The sequence below is a fragment of the Macrobrachium nipponense genome, chromosome 4, assembly GCF_015104395.2.
Source record: "Macrobrachium nipponense isolate FS-2020 chromosome 4, ASM1510439v2, whole genome shotgun sequence".
Taxonomy (NCBI): Eukaryota; Metazoa; Arthropoda; class Malacostraca; order Decapoda; family Palaemonidae; genus Macrobrachium; species Macrobrachium nipponense.
The window spans coordinates 136,100,053-136,120,963 of record NC_061100.1 but is presented as its reverse complement, the minus strand read 5'-3'; the positions used below and the strand labels follow the sequence as shown (position 1 = coordinate 136,120,963).

Here is a 20,911-nt window from a genome sequence, read left to right as displayed (position 1 = left end):
GGAACTGACCGGGACAAAGCGTCTGCTATACATTTCTTACCCCCGCCAGGTGAGTGGCGGACAGATGCCATTTGTGTTTGTTTGCTAGGGCAAAGATGGCTATCATGACATGGTTCACATGCTTGGATTTGGACCCTCCTCTGTTGATGCAATGAACTACCACTGCACTGTCCAAAACTAGCCTTAGATGAGACTTTTTCGGGGGAAGCAGTCTCTTCAAGGTAAGAAATACTGCCATTGCTTCCAGAACGTTTATGTGGAGCTGGCGAAATTGAACTGACCAAGTCCCCTGAACCTGTTTGAACTGAGAATATCCCCCCCACCCGGACAGGGAGGCATCCGTGTGAATGGTTAACACTGGAAGGGGATATTGAAGGGGTACCTGCTTGGCTAAGTTCTTTACTTTTGACCATGGACGGAGTTGATTGCGAAGGATCTGTGGAATTACTGACAATTTGTCTCGAGATTTGGTGTTTGCTCTCGATCGCCAAACTCGATTTATATCTTTTAGCCTTGCTTTCAGGAGGATATCTGTTACCGAAGCAAACTGAAGGGACCCTAGGATTCTTTCCTGGTTTCTCCTTGATGTTTGTTTGCATTTGAGAAATTGCCTGACAGATTTTGCTATTTCCTTCCGTTTGGCCACTGGAATTGACAGATTGTGGGAAGACAAATCCCATTGGATTCCCAGCCACTGAAAACGAGACTCCGGGGTAAGTCTGGATTTCGTTTCGTTTATCTGGAACCCCAGATGTTCCAGAAAGTGAACTACCTTTTTGGTGGCATTGAGACATTCCTCGATGGTTGGTGCCCAGATCAGCCAATCGTCGAGGTAAGCTGCTACCATGATTCCCTGAGTTCTCAATTGCTGTACAACCACTTCTGCTATTTTCGTGAATACCCTGGGGGCTACATTCAGACCGAAGGGCATCACTTTGAATGAGAATGCCTGATTTCCTAGCCTGAATCCTAGGAATGGGCGGAAGTGTCTGGCTATAGGGATATGATAGTATGCGTCTGTAAGATCGATGGAGCATGTGACGGCTCCACGCGGAAGTAAGGTCCTTACTTGCGAGAGGGTAAGCATCTTGAACTTGTCGCAACGAATGAAAGAGTTTAGCTTTGACAAGTCTAAGATTACCCTTCTTTTTGTTGAGCCTTTCTTTGGCACGCTGAATAAGCGACCTTGAAATTTTAGATGCTTGACTCTCGCAATAGCTCCTTTCTGAAGGAGTTCCTCCGCGTAATCTGTCAATTCCTCTGATGGTATTTGGTGGAATGATTTGATTGGAGGAGGATCTTTGATCCAACTCCAACCCAACCCTTTGGACACTATGCTCTGTGCCCAATTGCTGAACCCCCACCTGTGACGGAAGAGGAACAGCCTCCCTCCTACCTGGGGAGCCTCATTGTTGATGGGCGGGTTGACCACCACGCCCTCCTCTGAACTGCCTGCTCCTTGTTGCCCGTCCTGCGCCACGCTGGCGAAAGTAGCCTCTCGCCCTACCTCTCGGTTGCTTGTTAAAGGGAGTGTAGCCCTGACCTTCATACGTAGGGTTGAAGGCCGGCGAGAGTGCGTAGGAGGTCGACGGTTGTGATTGAGGAGACAGCAGGAGGATGGGCTGGTTCTGTTTCGAACTACCAGGTTGTCCCTGTTGGGTAACCGTGACGGCCTGAACAAATTGCTGCTGTTGCTGGTGTTTCTGGTAAGGCTGGAACCTTTTACCAGACTTCTTTGGTTTCTTACCAGCAGTGGGGGCGGATTCTTGCTTCCTCTTGGATGAAATACCCCACCTAGCTCTAAGGCTCTGGTTGAGCCTAGCAGCCTCGTGGTGCACTTCATTTACAGCGGACTCTGGGAAGAGATCCGCTCCCCACATGCTAGAAGCCAGGAGTCTATTAGGCTCGTGCCTAATAGTGCACTCCTGCAGAACGTGCTTTCGGCAATTCCTCCTAGCTTGGAAGAAGTCGAAAGCATCTGTCTGAACCGTCTGAAGCTGGGATTTGGCCAAGATCTTAAACAGCGGTTCTGTAGCATATGAGAGAGCAGCCATTTCCGTTATTATCAGTGAATTGAGGGACCTGCCAAACCTAGTTCGCGCGTCGAACTCCGCCTGAATCAAGGAATCAGGCAGCCTTGGAAGCTTCTCGCCGAACTGGTCCATGGCGCAGTCCGGTTTGTTTGGCTTGCCAAGCGTGAACGTGGCTGGCAAGTTCTCCCACAATTCTCCAAAAGCTGGGAAGAGCGGAGAAGTAGACTCCGCCTCCCTTAGCTGTGGCATGGGCTCATCCTTGAGGACTGCCTGAAGAGTCCTCTCTAATATTTTTCGTGGCGAACGGAAGAGAAGCCTCTTCTTCCGTCGCAAAAATAGTGAAAGGACTCTTATAGGCCTGGAGCTTAGTGTTTGTGCACTCCCAGTCCTCAAGGCAGTGAACCCATTCCCGTTGGGCATGATCCCTACTGTAGAGAACATCCTCCCTAGAGATCTTGTCTTCCTAGTAAGAGCCGCTACAGTCAGCCTAGCATAGCCGATGAAAGGCTGCGTCAGACCCGGAGGATAAAACTCGAAGTCCTCAATCCTTCGAGTTCCACACTCCGGGATAGAGATCATCCCATCCTTAAATGGAGCGTAGGCGGCTACTCTCCAAGGGTTCTCCATAGAGAAAGCTGGCAGAGAGTCGTATGGCGGGAGCTGGAAAATACCAGCACTTGGCACTGGGGAGACTGGAAGAGGGACCTGAGAGAGCCCAGCTACTCGGTCCTCATTCTCTCTAACCCTGTTAGAGAGATCCTGGATGGATTGGCCTGATTGAGACAGAGTGCTCGACAGTTGTGCGAACATCTGCTCAAATCTCGTCCCCAGGGCGGAGACTTGCGAACCAACCATCTCACCCACCTGTTGCATCACCACTGCTGAGAAGGCAGTGGGATCAAAGGTGCTGGGTCCCGCTCCTCCCACCGGCGTTGCCGGAGTGGATGCGGTGGAGGCAGGAGAAGGCATTGGCTCAGCGGGAGCGCGAGCCTTCTCCTTAGAAGCCTTGCTTCTAGAGCTCTTCGAGTAAGAAGAGCTCGGCTTGGCCTTCACCGCGTCAGCGTAAGAAGTCGAAGACTTCCTAGCCGAAGAAGACGAAGACGACTTCTTAGAAGTCGTCTTAGATAGAGTCTTCGGTTCTCTCTGTCCCTTCACCTTAGGGGGTACAGAGAGAGCGGGAGAGCGGGTAGGGATCTCAGATCCCACAAAGCCTTGGAAAGAAGCGCTCGAAGAAGGGACAGGAGAAGATCCAGGCAGGAAACACCCAAGGAAAGACCTTGGGCGCCCGACACACCTACCTCAACCAACAAATCCTCTACCCCTACCGCCATCGGCTCGATGTTTAGGTCCAGGGCAGCGACGTCCGGGACCGACTCCTGTGAAGCTACGACCCCGAAAGATTGCTGGAGATCTTGCTGGATGGAGGCTATGAGAGGGGCTGCGGACAAGGGGTCAACATACCCTGTTGACTTGCCCGCAGGGAAGATCTGGACGGCCAGCTTCTTGTCAAGGATGTACGGCTGGCCTTTGGCGGCGTTCTTCCCGAAGCCGCCCACCCACGCTTTCAGGGTAGCAAGGGCGACCTCCCTCACACCAGTAGCCTGGAAGAAAGGGCGAGATGAGCTTCTAATGGCGGAACGGGGTTAACAAACTTATGTCTAAGAGTTGTTAGTAAATGATAAAGAAGCCTATAATCGACTTACCCCCTCCACCAGCTGACTGACTAGGTCGTAGCAGATGGCGCAGGCTTCCGGGTGCCAGACGATCATATCGTTGAATGACGTGGCACATGGAGCGTGAGACCTGCACTCATCGTGGCCGCAGGGGTCGTACAACGTCGCGTTGCACGCCGGGACCTGACAGTTGGTAGCCTGTAAGTGGAAAAATACATGAGTATCAGGAGAACACTTACAGTCTAACAGTTGCTCCGCTGGTGCCGGAGCGAGAAAGTTAGATTAAACCAGAGCCCCGCCATAATACATGTGGTAACAAGGTTGGTTGGATGTCCTAGGCTATGCTCCGCTGACGGTGGGGACAAGAGATAGAATCCAACCAGGAGTGGTGGTAAAAGGAAACCACGACGAAAAATGGCGGGGATGGTAAGCATATGAATAATAAAATTAAACAAATCATCGTAAAATTAGGGTATATCCTTAAAATAACAATAATATCAAACCTTTCTCCACCCGTCTACTAGAAGAGTGCCCGGGTAAGAAGCAAGCTCCCTTCCGGTAGCGGGGGAGAGATGTAAGGATATAGTAGGCAAGCAACCGACCACTAGTAGTGACCACCCCGCCCGCTGGCGGAGCCAGTAATCTATAACCAAAGGTGCCCCGGCTGCGACGGAAGGCTCCGTTCGTTATAGAAAGGGAAGGTGGCTGAGCAACTGGGGAAGGGGGGGAAGGTCTCGGCGTAACACGGCGGGAGAGAGAGAGGGGGGGGTTGGCCTACTCCTCCCCGTCTCAACAACTACCCGCTCGGAGACCCGGTACCCTATGAGTGGTCGCCCTATACCCCCCGCTGGGAGGAACCCCTGGCCACCTCAGAGAGGGAGGGAGGAAGGCAACTGAGGTTGTCATGACAACCAAGGGGTCCCCCAGCGCCTCCCTATACCTGGTAGGGAGGGAAGGGGAAGGGTAAGGTGCGATGGAACACGTGACCGCAAGTGGCCTAAGCCGCGAGCAACACAACCGTGGGAGGGCCGGGCCCCACGTGAACCAGGCTGTACCAAACCATGGGACATGCACCCTAGGCTAGCCTCTTAACACCCTAAATAGAATAAAATTACATCGTAAAGATGGAAAAGACACTTTTAGTAGCAGAAAAAGAAGCCAGGAAGAGGCAAAACTGTTCCGAGGAACAGAAGCCTACTCGGAGCCAGCGATAGCCGATGAAGAGCAAGAGCCGGGATGCTGGGCTGGAACAATAATAATAGCCCTAAATACCAAACTAAGAGAAATGGTAAAGGGGCTAAGCTAGCTAAAACTCGATGCAAAAAACGATGAACGTAATAAAGTAAGCCCATAAGTATAAGAAGTCCCAGTATGGAGGACCGGGAATTCTTAACGAGGCAGCATGGCGCCGCCACGAGACAACCGGGAAACCGTATATGACCTATTAGAAGGAAAATACTGGTTCCCGGAAGACAAAAATATAGTAAAACATTACTTATGAGGCACTTAACTTAGCCGTTGCGATGGCAGAACGTTCCATATCGAAGAAGATAATAAATCCCGTAAAAGGCACAGCACAGAGAAAAATGCGTCTGGATGCTAGCGCTAATGATTAAGGATGTCCGCTAGGGGCGCTGCTGTCCGTGGCGTCCTCTAGTAGTAGTAGTAGCGGCTGCATCGCCCGTTGGTATCAGCTCTCTCTTGTGGGGATTCTGATTGGAAGTTCTAATTGGTGAATGTCTCGTGGTAGTGTTCCCACTCGCCCCTATCACCATACCGACACTTCTTTTTAAGAGTGAGCGAGTCAGTTTTACTGACATTTTCTTAATTTTGTTTTTCTCTGGTAATTTTAGATTAATTTTACCTAGAAAGTATGATATTAAGGATCCTTTCATAGGCCGACACGAGCTGAGCCCAGAAAACTGTTTATGGCTTCTCATGCACAATAAAATCATTGTTCCACGGTCTAAACTAAGTCATTTTTACCTTGAACTGAAAAACAGAAAGACCTTTTTCTCCCCTGAGAAAGATCAGAAAATCCGCTATCTTCTAAACAGAAGCTCTGAGTGGAGAGAAACCCCATTGACGACACCAATCACAGTAGACTGCCTATTTCCCCTGGTAAACTGCTGATGAACATTTCCTGAGACAGCCGAACATCTGGCCCTTAGCTTTTCTGGAAAAACCTCTTACTCGGAGGAGATACTTGATTCGATAGTCTCCACCCGTGAAGAGACAAGGACTCTACTGATTGGTGAAACTGTTCCACATGAGGTTAGCAAAGGAACTGTCGCCATGGAGGAATTTCTCTTGGAGCTTTTGATTGAAGAGACAGGTCAGGGAACCACTCTGCTTGAGACCACAGAGGTGCTACCAAGGTATTCCTAAGATTTTGAGAACTCATTATTTTGTTCAAAACTTGGCGGACCAGGCAAAACTGAGGGAAGGCATACACCCTGGGATTGACCCAAGGATGCTGCAAGGCGTCCTTTGCCAGAGTAAGAGGATCCGGAACCACTGAAAATTAAACTTCCAGCTTCCTGCTGAAGCGAGTGGCGAAAGGGTTTAGCATAGGCCTTCCCCAAACATGAAAAAGCCTGTCTGCCATGTCCTGATGCAAAGACCACTCCGTACCCAGGATTTGGTCCCGATGACTCAGCTGGTCGGCCACCACATTCCTCTTGCCTGGAATGTACCTGGTGGAGAGCTCCACCAAGTTGGCGATCACTCACTGGTGCATCTCCACTGTCATTGAATGGAGTTGATGAGACACCAGACCCACGTTTGTTCACACAGGCGACCACCCTGTTGTATGACATCAGCACAATGGAATGACCCTCTACCCTCTCCCAGAACTCCCGCGGACCTAGGAAAGCTGCTTGCAACTCCAACATGTTGACGTGAAGCAGCTTGTCCTCCGCACTCCAAACACTGGAGGCAAGATCTTCCAGATGAGCACCCCAACTGCTGATGGAGGCATCCTAAAACAGGAGAAAGTCCAGAAGGGGCAAATGCAGAGGGGCTCCCATCATGAGATTCTGGTCGTCCAACCACCAATGAAGGTTTTTCCTCAACCCTTTTGACAGAGGAACTCTGCAGGGGGGAATCTCCTGCCAGAAACCAGAAGTCCTTCAGCCTCCACTGTAGACAGTGAAGGTGAAAGCAACCATAAGGGACCAGCTTCTCCAGAGAAGACAAAATCCCCAGAAGGACCTGCCATTGGTGAGCTGGCTGTTAGTATTGTGACAGCAAAGAGCATGCCACCGACCAGAACTTCTCCAACCTCTGGTACGACAAAAAAAAACCCTCAACGCTGCTATATCTACATCCATACCCAGATAGAGAGCTCTCTGGCTAGGAGCCAGAATGGGCTTTTCCAGGTTTACTACTATGACAAAACTGAAGAAGGTGATCCCTGTCTTGAAGTAGTTTCTCCCAGGGGCCTGCCAAGACCAGCCAGTCGTCAATGTATCTCAACATGTGAATCCCTTGAGCAAAGGTCCATGTCAAGACTAGGGCAAAGACCCTTGTGAATATCTGGGGGCCTGAGGTCAATCCTAATCAAATGGAAGACTTGATCTCCCAGATTGAAGTGAAGGAACTTCCTGGACAAATGGTGTATTGGGATCTGAAAGTAAGCATCCTATCATTCAAGTCTATTGACAGCAAGAAGTCATCATCTCTTATCGTTGCCAAAACTGTTCGGGGCGTCTCCATCCCGAACCTGGTCTTCCTCACAAAGTGATGCAGTGTGGAAAGACTGACCACTGGTCTCCAGTCGCCTGTAGCCTTCGGAACTAGAAAAATCCAACTGTTAAACCCTGGTGAAGGAACGATGCACTTTTTCCACCCCGTCCTTGTCCAGCATCTTCAACACTTCCTCCCGAAGAGCCGTGAGCATAGGTCAGATTGAGAAGGGGTCTGTCCAAGAGAGGAGGAGTGAAGTCGAAGGGAAGTAGATCACCCCCCAAACCCCACAAAGGACATCTACTACCCACTTCTCTGCTCCATGCAACTGCCATTTGGCCTAATGGCCCACCAGGCTTCCCACTACTCATGGCAATGGAGAGGGAGAGGCGTCCACTCTACAGACGATCCCCTCTGCCCCTTCCTCTAGAACCCGTCCCAGCCTTGTAAGGGCGAGACTGAAAGGGACACTGTTGCTGTCTCGACTTTGACGAAGAAGCAGACTAAGAGGCTCTCAAGAAGTCCAATGCCTGGACGAATTGACAGGAGGAGGCCGTCTTGTCTACTATTGCGGAGGGGGAGGGGGGAGTAGGAGGATGAGAACGAGTGTCCGACTTAGATACTGCCTGATGTACTAGCCTATCCTTGGTATCCACTCACAGGCGGTCAACTACATCTTCTAAATGAGTTCTTGGGAATAAAAGCTGCGACTCAAGGAGTTTCCCGTTTCGGAGCGATGACAAGGACTCCAAATCTACTGACCCCACCACCTTCGACAAGGCTGCATCCCTCGTAGCCAGGAGGAGGTTGGCCCACAAAGTCGCACAAAGATGGCCTTGATAGAAAATGGCCTTAGCCCCAGACTGCAATAGCCTGACAAAGGAGGAAGAACTGACCAAACATTCCTCCCTCAGCTTGATCCAACACTACCCTGGCTACAACAGTGGACCACAAGCTCAACCAGGACACAGTCTGGAAGATGGTAGAAGCAAGGCCTCTTGTGAAGAAAATGATGGCCCTTCAGACCTAATCTGATCCAGGGTCAAACCAGGCTTTAGACAGATCAAGTCCAAATTAAGGTGACAGGGCATCAGCTGAACCACTTTAGTCGAATAATACTTCCCATGCCACACAAAAGGAGGAGGAAGGAACCTCAAGGACCTATTGGAGCACAGAGAGCCATCTCAATCTGAAACCAAGGCGTTAACACGCCACAAGATAAGACTGAGCATGCCCCGACAAGGGAAGCTCAAATGAAGCCTTACTATTTTGCCTTGGACCTAGCAAGGCCTCTATACCCATAGTGGTCATAGAAGACTGAGTCTGCATTTTACACCCAAGATTATTGAACTCACAAATGAGATCAATAACCTCTGAGAAAGAAGACAGACACTCCTAGCTCTCTCCCTCCTCTGGTTCTGGCAATGGAGGCTAACGATGCAAAGAAAAAGGCTTGGAAGAATCCTCATCCTTTCCCAACGGCACTGGAGAGGCTTCCCTAGGAAGCCGGGCGTCATGCCTCCCACTGGTGGGAGTAGAGTCCCTAATTACATAAGAACCTGAAACATAGGGCTCCGGAACACAGCCATGCGAAGAAACCCGTACTTGGTCTCGGGCCAAACTGTGTACGCACTCATGCGATACACCACATACACGTTCGCAGAATGATTCATGTACATGGATATGCAACGAGTCAAGTACATGTCTGTGTGATGAGTCTAGTACATGGCCGTGCGACAACACACAAGTACGGTTTGAGACAGAGAATGACGCTGAAGTGAACTTCTTGAAAGAGACTGACTTCTAAGGTCCCAGTCTTTGGAAGGCGAACGAGAAGCACGTCCACGGACCAGAGTCGCCTCATGTTCACGATGGTCAACCACAACACGTTTGCTGAGAGAAGAATCTTTGGAGCAGGAGACACGCTTGCAGGAGGCAACTTCGACCTCTTAATTGGAGCCTTGGCATCTTTACAACGAACTAGAACAAGTAAAGGAGACGGAGATGACTAACACTTCCATGGTCACATACACGTACATGTAAGGGAGAGACACAGCCCTATTGAAAACACCCTTCTCACTTGCAGAAGGCCGACGCCACCCCAACATTTTACTCGAGGGCAAGGAGGGGGAGAAGAAGATGAAGTAGTAGGAGATGGAGGAGAGAGCTTACTCCCTCTACGACATCTCTTGCTAGGATGAGAAGAAGAATCACGCCTTCTATGACTCTTCTTGCCAGAGAGTCCACCCTCTCGATCACAGCTTGAAACAATGTCTCCGATGGCTCAGCGAGGGTATGTGATGATGCCAAAGACGCAGATGGAGATGTCACAACAATGGGAGGTAGACACACCACTACAGCTGATGTCATAAGCTGAGAGGATGCTGGGAGTGACGTCACGACATCTCGAATGCCAGTGCTGGTTGATGACCTCACTTGCGGAGCAATAAGGAGTGACCCAATAAGTGTCAACTTTGACAAAGGCGTCCAGCTAGGAGGCAGCACATGAGAGGCAAAGTAATGTAGGCCTGGAGGTTGAGAGGACTGCCAAGCAGGTCGGCAGGGGGTACAAGCAGCCAAGAAATGCGAGTAGGCCACCCAAAGACGGGGCACCCTGTAGGCCTAGAGATGCCCAAACAGCTGCCATCTTCTTTGATTCAGAATCTGAAATATGTAAAGGAAGCAGAAGGCGTAGCCTCCTCCCTCTCGGGAAGGACATTATATCCCGTGGGAGAGGGGGCTACATTTGAAATAATCTCATCCTGTGCAACTCCCGATACTTCCAACGACGAATTGATGGAAGAAAAGGAAGGAGACAGTGGTACAAGCAATGCAGAGGGAATGCTTCTGACAGAAGGGGATGATGAACCATCCAAATGGGGAGGCAAACCCTCCCAAAAAGAGCAAGAGGATTCTCTATGATGCTCCCTCTTATTGTAGAACGGCCCCCACTGTACAACAGGCCAGGAATGACATTCCGGGCAAGGATTAGTAATAGTACAAAAATTAGATCAGCACCTACTGCATATACAGGCGGTCCCCGGGTTACGACGGTTCCGGCTTACGACGTTCCGAGGTTACGACGCTTTTTCTTAAATATTCAATGGAAAAATCCGTCCTGGGTTAAGACGCTTGTTCCGAGGTTACGACGCTGACGCTTCCGACGCTCCGAGTTAACAACGCTTTAAAAAAACGCATACTATGATAAAAATCCTTTATAGTTTAGCACAGTATATTAATAAAAATAAGTTTCTGGTTAGATTACAACAAAAATTTTGAGATTATGATGATTTTCGACACTTTTTATGTTGTATTTTTCTGTTGTATTTTTCTGTTTTTTAGTGACGCCTCATATGCGGAACTAGTTTCCGAGCGAATGAATACATACTAGTTTACATATAACAGTCCAAAAGCGCAAATAATGAAAAAATCATTGCTTGTTTCCAGTAATAATAACAAAACGAAGTTTCTGGTTAGATTACAACGCAAATTCCAAGTATCCAAAGAGAGACATTATCCAGTAATTTGATCAGAGAGAGAGAGAGAGAGAGAGAGAGAGAGAGAGAGAGAGAGAGAGAGAGAGAGAGAGAGAGAGAGAGAGAGAGAGAGAGAGAGAGGCGTCTTCCAACGCTCCGAGTTAACGACGCTTTTAAAAAACGCATACTATGATAAAAATCCTTTATAGTTTAGCACAGTATATTAATAAAAATAAGTTTCTGGTTAGATTACAACAAAAATTTTGAGATTATGATGATTTTCGACACTTTTTATGTTGTATTTTTCTATGTTTTTTAGTGACGCCTCATATGCGGAACTAGTTTCCGAGCGAATGAATACATACTAGTTTACATATAACAGTCCAAAAGCGCAAATAATGAAAAAATCATTGCTTGTTTCCAGTAATAATAACAAAACGAAGTTTCTGGTTAGATTACAACGCAAATTCCAAGTATCCAAAGAGAGACATTATCCAGTAATTTGATCAGAGAGAGAGAGAGAGAGAGAGAGAGAGAGAGAGAGAGAGAGAGAGAGAGAGAGCGTCTTCCGACGCTCCGAGTTAAGGACAGAGAAGTGTTCATTTCGTTAAACGGCCTCTGACTCATGCCAGTAAATGTTTTGTTGATACTAATAATATAAGCCTATTTAAAGATACGTTTACTTTAATTAGTCTATATGATACGTAAATAGTAATCAACTGTTCTTGTAGCCCTCAATATTTGGCAAAATCGAAGTATCCAAAGAGAGACATTATCCAGTACGTAATTTGATCAGAGAGAGAGAGAGAGGAGAGAGCGAGAGAGAGAGAGAGAGGAGAGAGAGAGAGAAGAGGAGAGACGCTTTGGCAACAATGGTCTCGGGGGTTTTTATAGCTTCCTTCTGCTTGATGATCGTGGATATTGTAGAAGGATTTCGACCATACTCGTTTGCCAAATCAACGATACGAAAGCCACGTTCATGCTTTGCTATAATTTCATGTTTTGCTTCCATCGAAATCATTTTCTTGGGTTTTTTCTTATCACCTGCTTTGTCTTTAGCTTTGAGACCCATGGTTAATAATAAAATAGACAAAATAACACGAAAAATAGGCGCAAATACAACGAACTAAACAACGACGTGTTAACATGCAGCACCAACAAACAAACAGACTGAACGCCATTTATCGGTCGCCTATACAACTAACACTCATCGCAAAATCGTATCTCAAATATTTCGTTGTATATCAAAGCTTGTATTTTCGCAAATTTTCTGTTATATCTCAAAACATTCGTATATTAGGGCAATCGTATGTCAAGTTTCCAATGTAATTTGATCAGAGAGAGAGAGAGAGGAGAGAGAGAGAGAGAGAGAGGAGAGAGAGGAGACGAGAGAGGGACCCGAGAGAGAGAGAGAGAGAGACGCTTTGGCAACAATGGTCTCGGGGATTGACGTAACGTTTATTTTCTGAACAGATAGGACAGAGAAGTGTTCGTTTCATTAAACGGCCTCTGACTCATGGCAGGAAATGTTTTGTTGATACTAATATATAAGCCTATTTAAAGATACATTTACTTTAATTAGTCTATATGATACGTAAATAGTAATCAGCTGTTCTTGTAGCCCTCAAGATTTTGCAAAATCACTCCAGGTTGTACATAAAACTTCAAGAATGTAGTGTCACCAGAGGATTACAATAGTTTTTACCTTCAAGAACCAGCATTCTTTTATGAAAATAACTCCAGGTTGTACATAAAACTACAGGAAACGACATGTAGTGTAACCAAAGGATTACAAGTAAGGTTTTTATAACTTTTTATTAGTTTAAGACATATTTCCAAGCGTCGTTCCGGCTTACGACGATTTTCGGCTTACGACGCGTCTCAAGAACGGAACCCCCGTCGTAACCCGGGGACTGCCTGTATATGGTATGGGATCTGCAATGGTAGCAGCCAAAAACCTGGAGAAAAGGACTCCCTGAAAGCCCAGGCACATGCACTGATGAGGCCTAGAAGAATTGGAGGACTACATGATAATCCACAAGGCACACATCCAAACACACTGAAACAAACAAATCACAGGTAAACAAACCAAATGGCTTGGAAAGAAGGAGAGCAAGCTACTACTCTCCAAGGTAATCAAAGAGAGACTGATGTGTGACGGTGTTCTATGCATGGTTGGTGACCGGCTTCCATCTCGTATATGCATGAGTTGCCAGATGCCACAGATTCCTTGCTTTACAATCTTTGATTGTTTTTAACCAGTTTCCAACTGGCGCAAGAAGATTACCCTATTGTTAAGACTGAAGGTTTGTTCTGTGTATGAACAATGTGCATTTAGCTGAATAACTAAGCAAAGAACGAACTAGATGAGCTCCAGTTTGTTTATCGACCAGAAAAGGAATGTCTTCATGGTTCATGTTTGGTCATATGTAAACAATGACGGCACATACGCACATAGTCACTTCTTGTGGGTTTTGATTTAGATATGTACTGGGTTTTAGCATTCGCTGAGGATAAGAGAAAGTGCCCTCTCATCCTTTGTCCATTTGTACTCTATCACAAGTTATACTGTTTATCACTATGATGCAACACCCGGCCACAAGACAAACTAAAAGAAAATTCTTTAACATTAGTCTGGTCACCATGGAGCTCTTTTTAGACCACAGAAGGGTAACTCCTTCAGGACGAGACAACAACTGTGCTATCAAAAATGAATACAGTGGTCCCCCTGTATTCGTGGGGGATGCGTACCAGACCCCCCCCCCTGAATAGTTAGCATCCGCGAATGTTTGGAACCCCTATGAAAACGCTAAAAACAGCCTGTTTTGTTAGTTAAAACTCAAGAAAAACCACTAAAAATTTTCATACTTGGTTTTTTTAATAGATTTATCACAAAAAGTGCATTTTATGATGAAATTGATAAAAAAACCAGGAATTTGTGGCTATTTCTCATAGAAAAATACCGCGAATGCGCGAATCTGCAAATCCGGAGAACGCGAATACGGGGTGTCCACTGTATACAAGTACAAAATATAAATTAATGCCTTACCAAATACTCTGCAAACAAAGCTCATTGGAAACTGGGAGGCAAAGAGAGTCAAGAACCATGGAGCAGCAAAGAGCTGAGGTGTAACTTCATGGTTTTCCAGGTGATCATACAAGTTTCGCAGATGTTCATGTAGTAAGCGTGAAAGCTGATACATCTGTACCTGTGTTTAAAGGTAAATGAACAATAATTTTTGGAGTTAAATGGACTCAGAATACCTAAAACTTACATCTTAGAGACTGAATCATCTATAAACCCATTACTAATCAATCTCATGAAGCAGAAAATAAAAACATATTAAATAAACAGACAATAATTTTTGGAGTAAAATGTACTCAGAATACCTAAAACTTACATCTTAGAAACTGAATCATCTATAAATCCATTACTAATCAACCTCATAAAGCAGAAAATAAAAACATTAAATAAGTTCACAAATGGGACAAGACAGATTTACAACAGGCAACACAAAGCATGCTAATTTGCGATAAATCACAAAAGTGTACAATGTGATTCGTACCTTTAACGAAACTTCCCCAGGTGAAGTGCTCAAAATCCCTAATTCACTTTACTGAGCCTTTCCAATGGCACAGTCTCTCAATGATCGATTAAAAATACAGTGAAACCCCACTTTTAAACGCTTTACTTTGTTGCAGACTTTTGTGGAACATATCTTTCGATTTTACACAGGAACTGTCACCTATTTGCAAATTTTTTCATAAAGCAATTTTCACTAATAACCATATTTCCATGAGTAAATACATTTCTATGATAAGAAATGATTTGCTAATTCACGAGGATTCAAAATATGCTCTTACTTTTCTTCTACAATGAAAAATAATGATGACATTACTGTCCAAACAATGCTGGCCTATTGTTGCTACCCACCAAGCAATAACAAGCTCCCAACCCCCCATGAAATTTTTCTGCATTCACTAATGGGTTTCAGCGTGACGTTTTAATGCAAAGTCAATAGGATAAGCAACCAAATCATGTAATGGATTTTCTTGACAAATGCCAGAAAGCCTGAATAGGATTACATCATAATATTTAAAATGAACACTTGACACAAACCTGAAGTCCAATTGGGTCTGGTCGGTACTGACGTCTGCAGCCCATGACAAACATAAGATGTTTTAACAAGTTGTAAGCAAGCTCTTCCTCAACCTATTAAAAAAAATGAATTTACACAATTACATATAAATTTGATTTCCTTAATATTTTTACCATTTTCCATTACATAATATATACTGATAATGAAAAAATATTTCCACTATGCAGAACTAACATTTTCTGGGATGTTCCTAAGGGCTTTGCGTATCTGTAGCCCACAGTTTATTGATGCTGAAATTAAAACTATTTATGATATTGCCTGGAAACTTAAAATACCCAAGGGCTTTTGCAGATGTGGCATGGAAGAGAGCTAGAAAAACATTTTATTTAACTAATGACAAACTGGAATTTAGTAAGCATAACATTCTAAAATTACCCTATGATGAAAGGTTTTTAGAAATTCCTAGAATTTTAAAGCTTTTTAACATAAATGTTGTTTTCAGTAATATTAATGTCAAGAGTTTAATAATAAAAAATTCTCCTGAAGATCTTCCCAGCTGCATATATGAAATTCCTTGCAAAAAGTGTGATAGTCTATTACTGACAAACAGGTAAATCTAATTCACAACAACTCAAACAACACCAATATTCTGTGAGAACTGGACAAATATCGAATGCATTATTCGTACATATCAGAGATTTAGATCATCTTATTAACTGGAGTCAACCAAGAGCCTTAATTCCATGTAATGACACAGTTCAAAGGAATATCACTGAATCTTGTTTCATCAAGTCAATTGATGGAAATGTTCTAAATTTAAAGCTTGGTTTATTCTCTCTTAATTGCTTTCAACAATAGAAAATATTAATGATCAAATGCCAAACGTTAGTCAAAACAAGTTAGCCTAGAAAAAAAATTTCAGCAATGACTGATTACAAATTGTCAACTGCTGCCAAAATGGAGGTTGTTCCTTCCTTCGTCTTTAACTTAAGGGAAAGCTTTTTAGTTTTGAGAAAATAGGTCTTCCTCTTCGGCCTCTAGGCAGATGCATACATGTGGATGATCAGAATACACTTCGCAGATCTGAATAATATGTATAGTGTTGATGATGATGCCGATCTTCATACACTGTGTTATGACGTCACAAATGCGTGAGATGGAGCCTTTCGTCTTAGCTAATGGCTGAGCAGGAAATCTTTCTCTCGCATTCCCCCTTGGAGGAATGATAGTTTTTTCCTCAAAGCATTCCCCCCACCCCTTCTCTCAGATACTAGCAAACTGCCCGCCCCCCTCCACCCCCTGCCACCTAAAATACTTGAAAAGACAATAGATTTGATACGTTTTGCGGTGCGTGACTCACAGACTTTGAACGGCTTCGCAGATACAGAAAATCTATTTTTGAGAACCAGCGACCACATAAAACGGGAATCGCACAATTCGAACACGCATAATTCACCATCAGCTGATTTTGAAACCAAAACCTTGGCTGCTCCGCGGAATACCAGCTTACATCTACCGTAGTATTTTATAATACAATATTATGAGAATACATACAATATTATTGGATACAGTGAAGCAATGTATAGCTTTTTAAAAGATTTATGGAAAAGATGGATATTTACTTTTTCTTCTGTGCTTGTCTTAATTTTCGTCACTATGTCATCTACGTAGCAGTGGCATCTTGAGCTCGTACGGTTGTACCTCAATTTTTTTGCTCAAGTAACAAAGCAAAAAGTCGACTGAGTTGCACAGTTATATTTTGTACTTCTATCCCATGGAAAAACAAACAAATTGCAGTGTTGCAAAATTGAATATATATGCGAGTTTTGTCTTTTAAAATGATGTTATGAATCAATTATAACTATACGTAATTTGTTATAAAAACACAATTCAATGACATAAATTAAAATTTAATTATTCGGGCGTGACTGAACAACCTATTGTCTTCATCATGTGAAGGGCTGTTACAAAGACTTCAAATGGATATGTGTACTGTCACCATATCATATTTATGTACAAAAATAAAAAAATACCCTGTACATAATACATTTTTCATACACATTTTAAACATAAAAGCATGAAAACTTACAAAGGAATGGTGAAGTTTCATTAACAAAAGAGTCATAATTAGCTCCCAAATTAATAAAACATAACCATGTGAAGTCTTTGTAAATGCATTTTTCGGAACAGCGGCGGACAAGAACGAACATGAAAAAACATCTGATAACGTGGAGGGCAGTTACAAAAGCTGCCTTAATTTGTATCATATTTATGTACAAAAATAAAAATACCCTATATGTAATATGTTTTCATATACATTTTAAACATAAAAGCATGAACATTTATAAAACTGACACATCAATTGCTAAATCAGCACTTTTTTTAACTCGATATTTTCGGAAGAGTGGCAGGTGGCAGCTCACAAGAACAAACATGAAAAAACATCCACTTTGATAGCTGGAGGGCAGTTTCAAAAGCTGCCTTAAAATTTTTTAATATCATTTGCATAACCTTTATGGTCTGAACAGTATTTCTACAAATGTATGTACTCGTTAGACATAAAGGGGCTAGCGGCGATGTTAACCGAAAATTGTGCCGTAAAAATACTTTATTTTTTTAATTAATATTTTTGACGACAACCGTAAAACCAATTCGCCACTAAGCGACTGCACCGTTAACCGCGGGCCACTTGTACTCCTCGTTTAATGACGGGGTTCCGTTCCAACCTCCTCGTTAAACAAATTCATCGTTAAGCGTGTTATTCTATTTATTTCAACTAATAGTATTCATTTTCAGTCATATATTATACACAGAACTAGTTTCCAACATAGCCTACTACTTGGCTAAGTTCTGACAACGCTTTTCGTCATTTTATTACTCATATACTTTAACTTCATCATTTTATAACTTCATAGTGTATAATTTTCTTTAATAAAATAGTGTACTTTATTTAACACATTTAGCCTTTATTCCCGAGTTAGCCTAATAGTAAGTCAATTCAGTACGTACTATACTTCTCACAATCTGGTGACTTTCATACACTAAATTTGGTATTTCATAATTGTCGCTATTATTTTCTTTGTCACTTATTTTGATTGTAGAGGTTAGTGAGATGTAAAAAATAATGAATGAATTTCGAAAAAAATAATAAATGAATTTCAGCGATCACAGTGCATTTGAATGTCGCCATCAAAATGTAAACAAAGTACACCGCCATCTATTGAGGAAAGTGAACACTAAACTATTTGCTAATGGGATAAACATTTTCTAGCTTAGATAAAGATTTACACTTGCACTTCTGACCTCTAGTATCATCTGATCTCATGGGTGACATATCGAATACGTACGTAAATACACAGTTTGTAAAAGGAATTATCAAACTATATCACACATGTCTTTCAAGCATATTAAGACTAGGGAATTTGTGCATACCAAATGTCTCATTTTTTTTAATTAAAAGGTTTGACTTGGTAGAGACTTCTCAAGTGGAATATTTAAAAAAAAAAACATATCTATTTTCAAGCTAATATAAAAAACATTTTTAACTTCACACATTTTCTTTTCATTACTAAGAATTCACACATTTTCTTTTCATTACTAAGAATTATATTCATAAAGACAAAGTAGATACGTATGTCATAATTTTTGCTGTCTTGAAGTTGTAAACAATACATGGCGCCACCCTGTTGGGCGCGCAACAAACTAATGTTGGCTGAATCAAGACAAACCACTGGAGTTCCCTGACCACAGAGTGCTGATTTTAAGAGGTTCAACTGTATAGCTTTTCTTTACAAAGTATATTAAAACCTTATTTATTGTTTTAGCCATAGATTTAAAGGTTTTCAAAAGCTAAGCTAGGCTAGATTATTGGCACTGAATAGCCTTTCATTTTATGGTTTTTTCTCTCTCTTCATGTGGCCTTCGTAATTCCAAGTTGTCATAAAACGAGTATGTCGTTACATGAGGAGTACCTATACATACACACACACACACACATATATGTATATGTATATCTTTGGTCCCTGAGGTCTGGTTGTGTCTAGATAATGTTGAAGTCTGGATAATATGCATCTGGGTAATTGAGTTTGTTTCTGGGAACCACTAAACAATGAATATTTTCAGGTGCACAAAGCCATGCCTAACTGCCACAATTGTGAATGCAATGAATTTGTGTGTGATATTTAATGATTTTTAATTTCCCACTGTCTACAATAATTTCATAACAAACTTACGTGTAACAATAAGACTCCTCCGACAAAACCAAGCCCCTGGCAATAGCCAACATCCTGGTCTAAGAGTGAATAAGCCTTTAACACATTGAAGAGTGCAAGTTGGCCTGGACCCAAAGTTTGCATGAAGTATGGATGTGTAGGGAATGTCCGACCTTCAGAGGTAATGAAAAAATCATATATTACAATAAATATCTTGATCAAAAGTGAATAATGTACATAGTAACATATTTATTACACAGCTATGGATATTCTTCACCAACACAAATCTCAAAAAATCTGATACTTGTTTTATTAGATTTAAATCAGTAAAATAAGAAAACTATAACCCTGATTAGTAATAAAACCTGAACAACAAGTCTTTTTTATTCAAAAAAATTTTCAAATAATGTATGGTTACTGAGAGAGAATCTGATTCAAAAATTCAAAATCAAATTCCTTAAAAATTTCATGATTAATCATCGTTCCAGAAGGCAGTAAGCTAGCCATGGCACTAACCACACGCTGTGATACTACCATAAGACAATATATAGGATCCCCAAGGATTGGAGTTGGATCCATCATTATTACCTATGAATTACACATAATTTTCTTTGACATAAAAAGGGAGAAATAGAGAATTGATGAGTCACTTATGATCCAAGCTGATAATAAACATGTGCCCAAACCATCTAAATCTTTCATATATCAGTCAAAAATATGATACAAATTTTATGCCAATCAAAATGTATACAAGAATGAGTCATGAAAAACCTAAATAACAAACCACTTAACGATTACACATTCAAGGATGGACAGTCAAATATTAAAAACAGCACGAGTGCTGTAGAAAAATGACTTTACCTAGGTCAATAAGTATTGCATGATGTTGAGAGGTCAACTCTTTCAACATCTCTTCATAAGGAGTGTTGTATGAAAGAACAGTAGGCTGTGATCTGGGATTTCTTAAATTATGCTGCAACGTCAATAATTGCCATACCTCACCACGGACAGCCTTTGGGACACCTGTTTACACAAACACACATATGCTTATTTGTAAATTTATTTATTTGATGCCTGCTTTATCAAATAAAATTTCTACTCTATATTCTAAAAGATTTGAATGATTTACAAATTTAGGCTGTCAAGCAAAGCACTGGGGAACTTTCAGCCATTAATTGCTAAGACAGTGAAAAAGAGAGTTAAGAGGGTTCACACAGCAAAGATATCCAGAAAATAGAGAAGATGAAACTAGGAGACACCTCCAGCAAGATCAGACAGGATGATTGACAAAAAGCAGCAATGGAAATAAAGTCAAAGGCTATAATTTAGGTACAGCTAAAGCCCAAAGGGATGCTGCAAACACCCTTTAGTAATATCTACAGTGCATCAGGTGAGATGCACTGATGGCACTGACTCAAATGGGGATATTCTAAAAATGAAATGTGAAAATATCAATGCATTATGTGAATGAGTCTTTTTTTTTTTTTTTTTTTTTTTTTTTTTTTTAAATTATTTCTGGGCTCAGCTCGTGTCGGCCTATGAAAGTATCCTTAATATCATTCTTTCTAGGTAAAATTAGCCTAAAATTACCAGAGAAAAACAAAATTAAGAAAATGTCAGTAAAACTGACTCGCTCACTCTTAAAAAGAAGTGTCGGTATGATATAGGGGCGAGTGTGGAACACTACCACGAGACAAACACCAATTAGAACTTCCCTATCAGAATCCCCCC

General features: G+C 42.8%; 1 protein-coding gene across 3 annotated transcripts in view; it reads right to left on the bottom strand.

The window, feature by feature from the left end:
* The window catches only part of LOC135211212 (TBC1 domain family member 1-like), a 307,524-nt gene that overhangs the window by 56,521 nt on the left and 230,092 nt on the right, over positions 1-20,911 (bottom strand). For all 3 annotated transcript variants that reach the window (XM_064244447.1, XM_064244445.1, XM_064244446.1), the window contains exons 19-22: positions 20,042-20,203; positions 19,202-19,353; positions 14,990-15,082; positions 13,919-14,078 (exon numbers count right to left, since the gene is read on the bottom strand). In XM_064244447.1, the coding sequence (XP_064100517.1) occupies positions 13,919-14,078; positions 14,990-15,082; positions 19,202-19,353; positions 20,042-20,203 (567 nt within the window). The remainder of the gene's footprint in view (positions 1-13,918; positions 14,079-14,989; positions 15,083-19,201; positions 19,354-20,041; positions 20,204-20,911) is intronic.